The sequence below is a fragment of the Melanostigma gelatinosum genome (genome assembly GCF_949748355.1).
Source record: "Melanostigma gelatinosum genome assembly, chromosome: 18".
NCBI lineage: Eukaryota > Metazoa > Chordata > Actinopteri > Perciformes > Zoarcidae > Melanostigma > Melanostigma gelatinosum.
Genome location: NC_136651.1, coordinates 8,088,710 through 8,104,013, shown reverse-complemented (window position 1 = coordinate 8,104,013; position 15,304 = coordinate 8,088,710). Strand labels below are relative to the sequence as shown.

General features: G+C 42.1%; 2 protein-coding genes across 2 annotated transcripts in view; both read right to left on the bottom strand.

The window, feature by feature from the left end:
• Positions 1-6,098, bottom strand: part of arhgap24 (Rho GTPase activating protein 24) — a 54,142-nt gene extending 48,044 nt beyond the window's left edge. Inside the window, exon 1 of the mRNA XM_079289889.1 lies at positions 5,706-6,098. The gene's annotated coding sequence lies outside the window, so the exon portion shown is untranslated. The remainder of the gene's footprint in view (positions 1-5,705) is intronic.
• Positions 6,099-13,197: 7,099 nt separating this feature from the next.
• On the bottom strand, positions 13,198-14,964 carry esm1 (endothelial cell-specific molecule 1). Its single transcript, XM_079289993.1, has 3 exons — positions 14,539-14,964; positions 13,917-14,060; positions 13,198-13,816 (listed from the first exon to the last, which is right to left on the bottom strand). The coding sequence occupies exons 1-3, from the start codon at positions 14,843-14,845 to the stop codon at positions 13,722-13,724; spliced, it is 546 nt and encodes a 181-aa protein (XP_079146119.1). The 5' UTR covers positions 14,846-14,964; the 3' UTR covers positions 13,198-13,721.
• Positions 14,965-15,304: the final 340 nt, after the last annotated feature.

Sequence of the window (15,304 nt, the reverse complement as noted above, 5' to 3'; positions counted from 1 at the left end):
TCTGCAAACAGTGAAGTACAATGTTTGATGCTTTTGAAGACTGACACCCTCTATAAGAAATGTGCTATTATAATATAATCCCATTTGGAATAACACAATTACAAAAATGTTCCTACCAACTTTCAGCACAATGCTGCTCACCTCTTCTTCAGTTGGGAGTATGTCTGGTCCATTCGTAGGGGGATGGGGATGGGGATACAGGACTGCTACATAAAGCTGCACCTGTACTTGGGCCTGGCACCAGACAGGGACAAGGACAACTGATTTGGTATGAAAATCTTGCTAAAAGTTTGCCTGCATTAATTAAATGTCGGCAAAAAGAAGAGCAAAATGTAAACATTGTGGATGAAGTCAACAGGTTAATTCCCCCCACACACAAACTACACCCACTTTTCTATCTAAAAATAAGTGGGTGACAGACTGTCGCAATTACTTTTCTCCTGTCTTTCTTTCCTTTTTTTAACCCCAAAGCTGAGAGAAAATGCTCCAACTTCACGGTAAAACACCGTTCGCAGCTGGTTTGGGAACAGGACTGAAACATTTAATGTAAATAGAGGAGGGTGAGTTGAGCGATGCAAGAGGCACTCTGGATGTTTACTTTTTGCCAAAAACAAGAAAAGAAAAAGAAGTGTTTTATTAACTGCCCCCACCCCCAGTGAGCTAGTTAGTAAAGCAAATCGATTTTGTCTAGAGATGAATGTACCTGATTAGTGTGAGGAACAACCCAACCAGGGCTAAAGTCGTGGTAGCTGGTCTATTTTTCAAACCTGGATTTTATGTGATGCCATTCTTTTTTGCAGACAATTCTCCAGTGAACCTCCTGAAGATGCCAGATATGGTTGTAAGCACATTGATGATGCAACTGCAACGTCTCTGCAAGAACACATCACTACTAGACTGTTTTTGTCCATTCAGCACATTGAAAACAGCCTCCCAGAGGTGTAGTCTGTGTCCCTGTAAAGCACCTGTGTGTGCAGGTGTGTGCACTCTATGTGCGCGGCTAGTAGTGTGAGCTGTCCCCTGCGCCTCAGTCTCCAAAATAACATTTCCTCATCATAACAACGAGGTTGAAAAGGGAACACTTAAAACAAAGAAATATAACTTTACAAGACACATGAAAGATTTCTAGTGGAATCTGTTTAAAAACAGATGCCTCAAGATGCTTGTTAAAAAATATCCATACATGTATGTTAAACTACTAACTAAGCAAGAAGTGTATTCAAAATTGTTAGAGAACTAATGTTGGGATGAAGTAAACACAGTTCGAGATTGACATGGAGCCCAATTTTCTTCTTTAAGTTTGGTGAGGACATCAAGTCTGATCTCTACAAAAATGACCGTGGCAGCACGATGGGCCGTTTAATTTCCAAAGCGGCAATAAACGCTCTACGTTACCATCTGCTCTTGTCTCGTAATACTTGATTATGTCTCTTCAGTTCAAGAATATCCCAGAATTTTCTCACCGCACGTCTGAGAACTTTGACCATACTAAGAGCCGTCGGTGAGAAGAGACACCCTGACCTTCACGACAAAAAACAACAAAAAACAACGGCTCAGTATACAGCACAGACAGCCACACACACACACATACGCACTTACACACACCACACACACACTCGAAAGGACAACACGAAGATAGTCACGAATCAGCCCCCTAAGGGTTTGTGGCGTGCATGCACTGTAATTGCGGCTTTGTGGCGATGGAATAAAAAAGAGTAAAATAGTAAAGGAAAAAAATGGATGGTGTGACTTTTCTATGAGGGGTGCAGATGTTTTTGTTTCCATTTTGGCACATGTATTAGTATTCTCTGTCAGTCTGTGTCCATCAATAAAATGGATGCTGAGCCAGGCCGTCCCGGGATCTTGCTGCTTTGAAAATATGCATCTGTCAGTGCACCCATAAAATACAGCTACTGGACGTGTCTTTAGTGACGAAAGCTGTTCTCAGAACAGCCAAGAAGGCACTTGCACGATAAATTATTTTTAGATTGTTTCCGGCGACACAGCCATTTGAGGTAAACTGATACTTGTGATGATGAACCTATGCATGATAAAAAAGGGTTTTGTCGGGTGGTGTGGCATGATAAACTGTTCGGGATAATTCAGCATGCAGCGATAGCAACCTTTACACATCAGTGAAGTCTTTTTTCTCATGTGTAATTGACGCCAGAAGCGCCATATGTTGGCTGCATCACGAGTAACATTATACCCGTACACAGAGGAAATAAGGATAGAGATCTGAACAAGAAGAGAAGTTTGACGACATTGTAAAATGCAGACCTCCTTGTCCATACATGACTTGTCTCACAGCATCAGGAGGTTTGTGTTTGTTCCCCATGTGGGAAAGTACTGAAGCTTTCCGCACACAGAATGCCTGAACTGCTGTTTGACACGTCTTTGTTTGAGTTGAGCTGCTTTGGAGGAAAGGATATTGAGTCTGGCTCATCCTTTGGGAAATTAAAGTTGTGCCAGGGAAGATATTTTTGGGGGGAGTAAAAATACAACAGAGTTACCCAAATCGTATAGTTTCGCCTGCATAAAGAAGAGCGTTCAATTCTCATAGTTGGGACTTTACAGACTGTTGCCCAAACTGCAAAAACAAAATTTGGTGTCGGGTAGGGACAGTGGCAGGAAATCTTCTGGGACCACAGGAAGTGGCCGGTCACAAAGAGCCGCAACGGAGCGCTCTGTCCAGAGAAAACTGCACTCAGCCGACTTAGATTCCCATCCTGTGGTTGCTCTAAAACCATCACAGGCCGAAATGGTAAACATGAATGTGCTCAGTGAATTTTACAGACATCGTGCACATTTGAAGTAATCTTTGGAGCAATGCGTCCTTTCAGAGAGTTGATTCATCGGCTGACATGATAACTTGCTAGCTAACGTATAACCTTCTTACGATACAGCCCCATGCACACCTCTTCAACATGGAGGAATCCAAAACTTGACAGGCAGTGATTTACAGTTAAGCTAAATCCTGATTGGACAACAGCTCTTCGGGGAAGAGCGGTTTAGCAAACTGTTGCTGATGATTTTTAATAAATCACATTTTTCCAAAACGTGTTGATGGATGAAAAACTCAAAGTAATGTACAATTTGTGTTCGCCATTAAAGCCTGTGCCAACCTTTCTTGGATGATGCAAAGGTCAATGATGCATTGAGCAAAAAAAGTCAAGATGGAGGGTCAAAACAGTGCTAGCGGTTATTCCCATCAAGTCTGATAATGATGGTCTCATTAGCGACCATCTCTCCGAGGCTAATTCAGATCAAATTTGACAAAGTTCGTGTTCAATTCATAGAGAGAGGGATTCTCATTTGTTTGTGCATGCATCTAAAAAAAATGCAACAGAGGAAACATGAACTTCTATTTGCCAGCCACTGATGTCAACCCTTTTAATAACCCTAAGCAACATTGCCCCTTAAAGTCTGCACATTAAGGCCTCAATGACCCACATGTGTTAAAGACAAATATAACCCTCCGCTAGCAAAGCTGCTACCTCGAGAGCAGTCTGCTTCTGTTAGACTCCTGCTGAATAGCCAGTGAGGTGAGAGGAGGGCATGCTTCTTTCCGTGCTGTTGGTGTGCTAGTCGTTGGATAGGATGTGAAAGAGGAAGGGCTTCTGAGTGCTCACAGATGGAAGTAGTCACACACACATGAAAAAAACAAATTATCCATTGATCCGTCCAACACACGCACAAGTCAGGTCTGTTATGATTTACGATGCCGAAGGGGGTTGAAGTGGGGTCAGGATCTGAGAAGCTATCCTTCATCATGCGGTAGTCCACCATCGGTCTCCAACCCGCACAACCCTCTGTGAGTCACAAAGATAAAGGTGGACGGATGAAAGCAGGAAGAGCAGATGGGTGGGGAAGGTGGGCGATGTAATGTATCACAAACACAGAAGGATTGGTTTCCAGAGATAAATTCTCCTTTTCCCTCCCGCTGCTGAAACACCAAGTAAACTCCCTGGCTTTCCTGTGTGAATCAACGTGATGAGTCAGTGTCTATTTTGTCTCCACACAGATTTAGACGCCATATGTGCCCCCCCCCTCCCCTTCATAGTCTACAATGAAACCCTTTTGGTATGATACGCTCGCTACCCCATCACTAGCATCGCCGCCCCCCCCTCTCCATTTTCCTCCGCGCCATGTGTCACCGTATGTCTGGTAAACTGAGCAGCGGCCCTGTGGAGAAACGGGACAGAAGCCTTCGCGTCGGCCGCTGACTCACTCTACATGTGTTTGACACACTGCTACAACTGAGTGAACCATACCACTGATGTGGCTGCCCTTTTGTCGTGCAGTAAGGTGAATACAGGGGCGTATCTTCCGGACAAAACAAGATACAAGATGCTCCGGTCACGAAGTGAGAGGGCGAACTGAAAATCACTCAGTGATCATCGTCATTTTCCCCAGAGGTGGTTGTTGCTGTTATTACAGTTTGGGGAAAGCTGACTCTGCATTTTAACCTTCATAAATGTGACCTTACTATGGATTCTCTTTGTGAACTAGCAGATGTTAAAGGAGTAGTTACACATTTTCACGCTAATTCACTCCGGCGGAAAGTGAAATGAAAAGACTGATTTCATCTCAACTCCAGTTCTGCTGCAGTTTCAGTCCTCCTCATCTCCATCCCTTCCTCCCCTTCTCAATAAGCAGATATCACAGAGTTAGACCGCGGAAAAGGTGGAGTGCAGCAGCTGACACGGGGAACCTGATCCCTGGTCTTTCCAGCAGCACTGCAGACATTCCTGGCACTCTGGGGTCATCATATCTTCCCCGCTTCTACCTCAGCTCATGCCTTGTTTGCTTTCACATCGTCCCATTCCATTAACACGGCAGGTGGGGGGAACAAGTTGCAGAGATGTCTTTTCTGTCCTCCCTGACATTTTATCAACCACCTTTTCGTTTCCATCCTTTTTATTGTCTTGTATTAGAGTTACAAAATGCTCGTGTAACAGAGCAGCAGCACAATGTATTGTACTGAATTTTAATTACATGACTAAACGCTACCCTGAAAAGTAGAAAAAAATTGATGCTATCCAGCTGTCCAACAGTTATTGCTGTGGTGACTTATAGTAAGTCGGTGTTTCAGTTATGCTGCTTCAGGCTAACAGTGAAACTAATATAATTTAGATGAAGATGGCAGCAATGAGTATTTTTTTCTCTCGATGTCTCTCAGATCCCCAGCAGGCCCACCCAGGTGTGACACATCTATAAATAACGTGTTTCCTCTGGTGCAGCTCTACTCCAATCTCAGGACAGTTACGACACAGCTGGAGGAGTTGTGTGACCACACAGTGGAGATAAATCACATCAAACGAACCATTAGTGATCAAATCCATTCGAAATGTTTGGAAGTATGCATGTCATCAAAAGCCCAGACGTATCTCGTACCATAGTGTCATAGCAAACGTCATCGCAACTACAAAACACTGCTATATGCTTGAGAATGTGGTGTTACTTCTGCAATTTGACATGAAGTTCATGCTCCAGTTGTACCTGCTTGGAATACGAATGACATCACTTAAAGTGTCAATCAACCCCTCTAAGATTTGGACCAGCGAGTCAGACGACTTGCCGACTGCATCTTCACACTCCTCTTCCGTGCCAAAGTGAGTAGAGATGTCAAGAGCGATGGGGACATTGCCACATCACAGCTCAGAGGCAAAAAGCATACTGTGGAACTCAAAGAGCAGACTCACCTTTCAAACACACTGCCTTGTTGAATCCCTCAGCTCTGACGTGTGGTGATGCACACCTGTGGTATCCAATCCAGTGTCAGGTAATCAGTCAACATAGATCCTGCTAAGACGCGAGCGAGAAGTTGCTCAACTGCTGCTTCTGCTGCTGCTCCCCCACCACCACCACCAGCACACTAAACCAACTCAGTGTATGCAGAGTGGATTGAGTAAGCTGAGGCTCAGACGAGCCGTTAGAAACTTTTCCCCTGACTGCTCACACCATCTGCATGCTGAGAAAAGTCTCCGCTGAGAGCAGGATGGCTTTCGCGGTCAGCACAGTCACACACGGGGCAGCGTTACAGCAGGAGTCCCTCCCAGACACATGCACACTAACACGTGCACTCACTCACACACAAACACACACACGCACGCACACACACACACACACACACACACACACGCACACACTCTCTCCTAACACTGCAGCCTATGCAGACCCAACTCCTCCAGTCATCCTGGCTGGTGAGACACTCACACTCAGTCTGAGAACACTGTGTATGTTGGTTAGAGGAGGAGGGAGGAGAGTGGGAGGGGGAAGTGTGTGTGTGTGTGTGTGTGTGTGTGTGTGTGTGTGTGTGTGTGTGTGTGTGTGTGTGTGTGCGTGTGTGTGTGTGTGTGTGAGCATGTTCTAGGAAGTCTCAAGTAGAGAGCTCTCTGACTGAGCAGTGCGGCTGAATTTCTCCTGTATTTCAGATTGCACACAAGCGACTGGCTAGTTTTTAAAACTCTCACATTGTGTTCCACTCTTCTCAAAATGTCAACAGCCAAGAAATTCCCAAAAGTTTCCTCCAGTTCATATTGTGGAATATAAATCATCATCATCTGTGAGTAATCTCACGTACAAACACAGAAAGCTGCCCCAGTTTTAAGGCGTCTTCAAGATGTCGTATACAAATGACTGCGTGCTTGCAGCTCGACAAACATTTATTTAATGACACTTTGGTGCAAGCCCAGCTGTACACACACCAGTGGAAAGTGCATCTTGTTTACGTGGGAGTGGTCTAAAATGTCTTCCTATTCTATAGTCCTGCAGTGGTTCCTTCTGAAGAAGAGCATTTTTCATTTTGTGTGCGATGTACAAAAACAACATCTTTAATAAATGGAGACAATATCAAATCTTTTACACTGTAGTCATGGATGTGAGGAATTCACAGTTACTTTTACATTCTGACATGTGTAATACATTCCAGAGTTCAATCATGCAATCATTAGGCTCCTGACCGACTCCTCACAACCTGCGTAATCACCGGACTGAGACTGTTGATTTATGACGAGAGAGCAGGCAAATGAAATGAAAAAATGTTACCCTCGTTTAGATTTCAGCGCGTGGTTGTCATGAAAGCTGTAAAAATGAAAAATAGTTTTTTTATGTGTAATTATATACCTCAGAAAAGGTGCAGGAAAGAAAGAACTGTATAAAAAATGAAAAGTTTGGATGGGACTTCAATTCATATGATACAGAACAGAGGAAGGGGGTTTTAGCGAAGACATATATAAAAACAAATACAAAGCAAAAAAATGTATTCAAAATTTGAATATTTTCCGATCTCTAACATACTGAAACATGAATGGCAGAAGCCTCACACAACCTCAATGTGTCGCCCACAAGCACCTGGTCCTGGAAAATGTACGCATTACGAATAAGAGAGGGGAATTCAACTCTTTGTAGGAGGTGGCTGATGTGCCAACAATAATTACTTCCTCAAAATCAAATCGCCAGGATGAGATTTAGTTTATTTACAGACTCTCAAACACATGAGATTGTAAATGGGTGTTGTGTGTGTATTGTGGTGTGATTCCACCCTGGTTGGGTTATCGGGGTGGTTGGGTCAGGCTCAACACATTATCTATTGATCTGTTTGATCTACAGGCAGGAGTGAGGTCAACATTACACTTGGACCTTCTATCAGCGTTTGTCAAATGATTGATCAAAGTGGCAGCAGCAGTACATGAATCTGCCCGAAGCTAAATACTGATGCTTTTCTCCCTTCAGAAGGTTATCTGGCGCCTTATCTCAAGGTGCACGATGACCTTTCTCCACTTTTGTTTCGCATGTTTCACCGCTACTCTGGAGCTACCTGAAATCAGTGCTCAGAGTCGTACATCCGGCATTGGTGGCACATTTGCAGCCGCAGCAATAACAATATCACCATCTTTCTAGCCATCTAGACCAGTGGTTCACAACCTTTTTGGCTCGTTTACTTGCCACACCTAGTCACAGTTGATGGGGATTTGTGGCCTGAAGTATCCAGAACTTTATAAAGTCAAGCATGAATTCGCATAAAGGGAAACAAAACATTGATTGGTATGTCATAAAAAGAGTAAATCTTTGAATTATGTTTTTATTTGCAGCTATGCAAAGATATTTTTTATTCGACAGTGAGAGAAAACAAGTAATATTCGTTCCTCCTAATAAACTTTAATCTCCACACAGAAGATGCGTTTTCCAGGAGTTGTGAAATGCCTCATTAGCTGAAACAAAGCTTCAATTAAATGTGAAGAACAAACAACAGTGGGCTCTGAGCCATCTGTCCTCAGACATCCTTCAGCGTGTTTTATTATATGTGCAGGACGTGGAATGCTGAACATGAAACACTGCGACCTTGTGACGTGAGAAGTGGCCGTCCGTAAACAAACTGGAGCTGCTTTTACTCCCATGAGATGCTCCGGGCGACCTTATCCGATAGGAGATAACTCATGAGATAAGAATGGATGAATCTTCACAGAGGAAGCCTCTGGGAATTGAAATGCTCTCTATGGGTCTGCTGTTCTCATGGCCTTGCAGTCAGAGGTTTCGGACAGCTGGTGACTTCTGGGGAAGATTTCCTTTCTCCTTTACTGGAACGTATTCACTTTGATTCGGACTTCTAATAATGCGATATTAACATGTGGTATCTATTACCGCTCTGTACTTAGACAGTCATCACCTGACTCTGCAGCGCCCGGACGGAGCTTTAAAGCTTCTTTCAGCTCATTGTTTTTGGCTTTACTGCCTGCAATTCCATGCTTTCATCGGTATCCTTTTTGGATGCAGCAGGCACATTTATTTCCAATGAAAAAGCTTTAAAAACCCAACATCAAAACAGCAGACAGTCAAAGTTATCGACCAGCCGGTGAAGATAACGGAGCATTGAGCAACTAAAGAGGCAGATGTGTCCCTCGGGAGATGGTGGAGAGCAAAGAAGAGCTAAAAGAAGAGAGTGCATACTTGACTTACAATGACTTACAAATGTTTCTCCACATCTGCTGGATGTGTAAATACAGAAAGTGTCAACTTAAATTAGGTGATAGCAGTGTTGTGTTTTAAACTGTAGTTTCTGATTCCTCTACGTGGACAAATCAGCTGTTGCAGGAAAGCTTTTAGTCGCAAGACCATCAGCAGCACAACTCAAAATAGTGAATAAAAACATAGAAGTGTCACCCTGGTGGCCTGCAGGGGTTTAAGGAGCCACTGGCAACCATTAACCCTCTTTGAGTCTGGAACTTTGCTGCATGTCACCCCAATCCTTATCTGATGTCAGCTTTCTACTATCGACTCTCTAAAAGCATAAAATACAGACGTTGTTTTGAAAGGTCATTGCACAAACACCGCCTTTCCTCCTTCCTTCTGTCTGCATTTCATTTAAAAATCCAGTTCACATTGACTTATGTAAACTGCAAACATCACTTACCCTCTACTTACGGCATGCTAACAATGCTTTATTCTCAGTCCTCAGTTATTTTATTTTGTTCCGATATAAAGTCCATTATGTACGACTGCAATAGTCTCATTTTCCATTCGAGGTTGATCAAATCGATTTTTTTTCTTCAGTCGGTACGTTTTCCTGCGCCCCAAAGATCATCTCCTTCTTTTTCTTGACGCAACATTGCTCTCTAGTGGTTACTTCTAAAACTTTTGGATTGGGAACATATAAACAAGCCTATTTATAGTTGTTTATCTTAAACTGTAACTCGACACACACATTAATACTCACATCTTTAGTATTCTGTTTGAGGAAGTTATTTATATTACGTTGCAAGGCACTATGGCAGTAGCCTACAATTAACATTGGGTCAGTGCTGTAAAATCTTTATTGGACTCGTTATAAATAGACAGAGACTTGAACCCAAATACAGACAGCGAATGTAAAAGCTCGTATTACAACACTGCATCAAGACAAACTGATGGAAAATAAATGCAAAATAACTATATGATACAATACCATCAAGGAGCCACCAGAGGTCCATGTGTTACAGCCAAACAGGCACTCAAAAATATGTACACTCATTTCAAGAACCTAATCTGTTCTAAATCACTGTATAATTTCGCAGTTTTGTGAAAGAATTATACGTTTTATAATTCAGTAATTAGCCCGTATAACACCTTTTGACTAATGTCTGCTTGCAACTACTTTCTAAAAACATCCCATCACAACAGAGTTTCATCCCAATAGTCAGAAATGGTAATTTGCCTTGTGTGGATATGATCACATGACATGATATTGTACACTCAGTGTCACAGTCTTAAAGTTATTGGCTCCGTGTTTTCTCTGATTTCTATTTTGCTCCAGCCATTCAACAGGTAAAGACACATCACATTTGACAGTTACGGATTACATTTTTGACTGGCCACATATGCTAATTCCGATGTGTGAGGATGAACCTCCTCATTGACAAGAAACAAGACAATCCCTCCAGGGGACAGAACTGTCAGGTCGCTGAGGTCGAGGCTCCAGACTCTTGTTGTTCCTGAGAACTATTTTAAAAAAGGAGTGGGGGAAAAAGGATTCATCTGACCGCCAAACATTTTTGAATTAAATGACATGACAGCCTGAGAGTTAAAGTGCTCCTTGTTCATAAGCCTCAGTTTAGATATCTGCCATCAATGTAATCAATCTCACCGCTTAATTTCCTTGTTCACAGTGTTTACGCGTTGTCTCCGTTGAGCCATGTCAGTCTACACAGCTACAATAAACAACCTGTTGAGGCGGGGCCAAACTATAAATACCAGAACATCTATTTGCAGTAAATCAGTGTTATTTACTACTCCATTCACGCACCTTTGTTTCTGCAGAGGCGGCAGTGACGTGTTCAGGGAGTCAGATAAAGGGTATTTCTCACCAACGCTTTCCTGTTGTTTTCCAGGCTCCTTTGTTTGGTTGCGAGGCCTCGGCCTGTCCGTTCTCAGGGGAACGAGAGCAACATTTGAGCGCTTATGAACACTCCTCCTCCTCATACACAGACTGCTCCCATACCTGTTTGCATCACTGTGTGTGTGTGTGTGTGTGTGTCACCTTGTCCTTGGATTGAGGTGATACAGTAAATTCATGTAAATTCATGTCTGTTTCAGAAAACTTTATACGCCTTTGAATACTACTATATATATTAATACGCAAAAATGATCTGCTTTGGGTAAACTGCAAGTCAAAATGAGGAGAAGGAAATGACCTGTTCACTTAAAGTTTGATGCAGAAGCTGCAACTTGCTTTTTTTCAAAAGCAAAAAAGTATGTTTTCCGGCCAACTTTAAAACTTGTCATTTCCCACTTTGTTTACTGAAGAGATGATTTGAAAACACATTGAGGATCATAGTTATAAAACACTTTGTCACTGACACTCATCAAGTACGTTCAAATCTGGAATTTGACTCAGGGGCAGCTTGTTCGTTGATGGGATTTAGTGTCGAGCTTTCATTTGAATATAAATCGGATAAAATAACAAAGTGGAGTGGAAGTGTGCTCCTCGGTTTCTGGACAAGAGGACGGAGCCTTTTGTTGCTTTTTCAAGACTGTCTCTTGGAGAAGAAAAAAAACCTTGCTTTTAAATTCCTGTCCTGGGCAGACACAACAACAACAGGAAGAAGGGACATTTTCACAGGTGTCAGGAAGCACAGGAAATAAACAAGCTGAATACTGGAAAACATTTCTTGTAAGAGTCAGAGGTGAGGCTCATAAGGATATTTTTAGCTGGGACCGAATTCTGACAAAGCGTTGAATGACGTGATTTTGATGTGTCGCAGTTTAATTCTTTGTGGCGATACAGCATATTAAAGGGGACTTGAGAGAAAAGGCATCTATCTGGAATTATGTTTCAACTTTTAGAAAGTCAAAATTGCAAAGATGATGAATATTTAATGACAATGATTCTTAACATGAACATTTATCACAAACCAATTTATGTACATATTTCATGTTAAAGGTCAGTAGATCACAATATAACTTTGTTGAGTATCTTTATAAAATGCATTATAAACTCAGATAATGTATTTCTTATAATTAAAGTAATCTGTGATCAACATGTGCATTGAAGTACACAACATGATTTGCTAGTTAACACAAAGCTACTTGTCCTGTATTTCAAAGACAATAGATTATTGAAGGATTTGTGACTTTATTATATTAAAATATTATGTGAAGGATGTATTCTTTATGCACACACAAGTACTTGTTATTATTTCATTTGGTAAAGTAGCATTGATTGATTGGCTTTCATGAATGTTGTCCTGCAGGTAGGAAATGTTAAAATGTGCATTTCCCAAGAAAGACCTTAATTAAACAATGGCTCAAAATTTAAATCATTTGTATACATGCTTTTTCCTCCCATGTTGACAAATGTAAGTCTTGTCTGCAGTGGATATATTTCGGTTCAGCTATAAAGGCAAAGCTGAGCTGAGAAGTTTGTGATCTGTGATCTTGCGTCTGTGATCTTTTGTACAGCGAGTAAACCCAGTAAATCCAGTCTTTGCACTTCATTTATTCTCATGCTATATGTGGTGAGAGTATTTTTTCCATGACTGACACATGTTTTTTTGCATGGGAACAAAGAATATTTGGCCATTTGTGGAAGTTGAGTAAGTAGATTGTTCCAAGAATTAAGAGTCAAGCATGCCTGATACGTTCTCAGCAATCTCTGCTCATGAGTTTGGACGTACGATACCACTTCACATCGTCATGGGAAATAAGAATTCCTTCTACTCAGAAGACATATTTCTATCCAGACATTTATATGCTGTTCAGAGAAGCCTTTTCAACCCCTCATAAATAAATCCCTCTAATATCATCCCGAGAATATCAATGTTTTCTCCTCCTTTTTTTCCCACAGAAATTCCTAATCAGAATTTAGTTTGCCTCAGTTTCTGGGAAAATTATTTTTTCAAAAGTGCAATGTGTCTCTGCAACATGTAGATATGTCAAATTCTTCTAGAAATACTGTGTTATAAGCACGCTGGTTCTAAAGTGCACATGTCAAAGATCATCTTCAGTCTTCTCACTCAAAGTCAGCAAACATTTGAGTTATTTATGGGTCAATCTACAACATGTTTAAGTGAGAACATTAATTCCAACGTGGTCCCAAGATGTTAAAAGACAGACACGAAACATGCAACTTAATATAACAAGATAAACAAAATATGCTTCTCGTTTTGACTGAACAGCTTCCACTGTTAGTCAATGAAACAACATGAAACGAGTCCGTGATAACTTTGGTTTAATTGTGAGCGCATTCTTTACATTGGCTGGTGTCACATACATGATATTTTCCATGTCCGCTTTTCATAAATACAGTACAAATAAGATATCATGATGGAAAACTTCAAAATATTCAGTGGACTACAATGAATCCATGAAGAATGTTGCCGTGTCCAGTTTGAAAATGAATGCAAAGTCCTTTTCTTGTGACATTAACTTTTCTTTTTCTCAACAATAATGTATGAAGGCACACTAAATGAGGTCTACACTGCAGCTCATGGGAACAGACTCCGGGATAATCTTGAGAAGCAGACAGAAGAACAGAGAAATAGAGAATTTGAAGAGGATAACACAGTCCTGTGTATTTCATTCGAAAAGATGCTTGAGTCAGACGAGGACCAAACGAACAAAACAAAACTTCCAAATGCTGTAAAAAAGTTTCTCATTGTTTAACAAAATAAAATATATCTTTCAGTTCATCTATAAGTTAATGCTACATTTACACTGAATAGATTCAGTCTTGTCAGCACTTGTCAGCGAGGGTTGAGCCGCTTCGGAGCGGCGGATCTGTCCGTGTGTTGATCTGTGTTCTGGGCAGTGCTGACCCCTCCTGAGCCCACCTCTCCCCCTGCAAATACAAGTGAGAGAATCCATTACTCTTCCAATTCATGCAAGTGGACAATTTCACAAATGACATTATGAACAATCTTCATTTTTCTTTTTTTTACCTTCTTGAGGGTCAGTCTTGAGTTTGCCGGCGATTTTGGCAAAGAATTTGAGCGTGAGACAAGCGCCAGTCTCCCTGTCACATATGCCACCTTTGCAGCTGCATGTCTTGCGGCACTCAATCCCATAGGTTCCATACAGACAGTCTGCAATGAAAGAAAACACGACTATAGATTTATCTGCCTTGTCATGCAGAAGGGTTAGTGTTCCTGACTGGATCTGATACGGGGCCATATTCTATAGTGTCAAAGATTCATATTCACAGTCAAAATAATTAACCAAATCAGTGATTATGATAAATGGGTAAACTGCAAGTGGATAGTTGCACAAGCATTCATGTTTGAGTGTCTCAACTCCCAAGCCTCTGTGGGCTAAATATCAAGTTAAATGTCGAATTTGTATTTCAAGCAAGGATGCACTTGTCTGCAAATGTGCATGTAAAACCATTACTTATATGGCAATTTCCATTGTGATAATTCAATAAATATGAGCCTTAAATAGATTGAAATAACAAGCTGGGATCTGCATTTGGTGCAATGGGGCATCACATATTCAAAACGCAGCACACAGGTAGAAACAGCACACTGTAGGGCACATACACAAATGTTGAATATGAATGTATACCTTTGCAAATGCCATATTCGTCTCCATAATCGTCCTCGTCTTTGTAGAACTCGCAGAACAATCCCGGTCCGCACTTCACCCCGTGCATCCCCGACACTGTGCGGTAACAGTGCTCTCCTCTACCGGCTGCGCAGACCTGGCAACAGCCGCAGTCATCCAGCACCGTCCGTGTGCACCGCTGCGTCCCGCCGCACCGCTCCACGTTGCACCGGTCGGGGCAGTTCACCGCGTACTTGACATTGGCGCCCCACGCCGCAGCATCGCGCACTATGAGTGAGGACAACACTGTGATGAGGAGGAAAGACATCACTGGATGCAGGGCACGGAGCTCGTGGCTGTCTGTCTGCTGGACGTCTCGGAGAGAAGGGACGGAGACGCGGACCACCTCTGGGAGACTTGAATGGAGTGACCCTCTGGCTCATCAGGTGGTATGGTTATCAGCGATGAGCAACTTTGTTTTGCACATGGCTTTGCCTCTCGACAATTTCCTCATTCCGGTGTTGTCGTCCTTTTTGCCAGTCAGCCCCCTTTTTTTGGAAATCCGGGGTGGAAGTGGGATTAACTCTGGACCGCCATCCAGGAATTGAAATGCGTGTGACCTGATGTCATAAATTATGTTTGGTTTGTTTTTGTGTTGGTGACTGACGGACCCCCCCCCCCCCCCCCCACAAAAAAAACCCGAAAGAAAAACTCGTGACTGGCTTTGAAGAATCCCATTTGAAGTTAGGATGTTTTTTTTTCAGTCACAACATCCTGTGATTGGAAA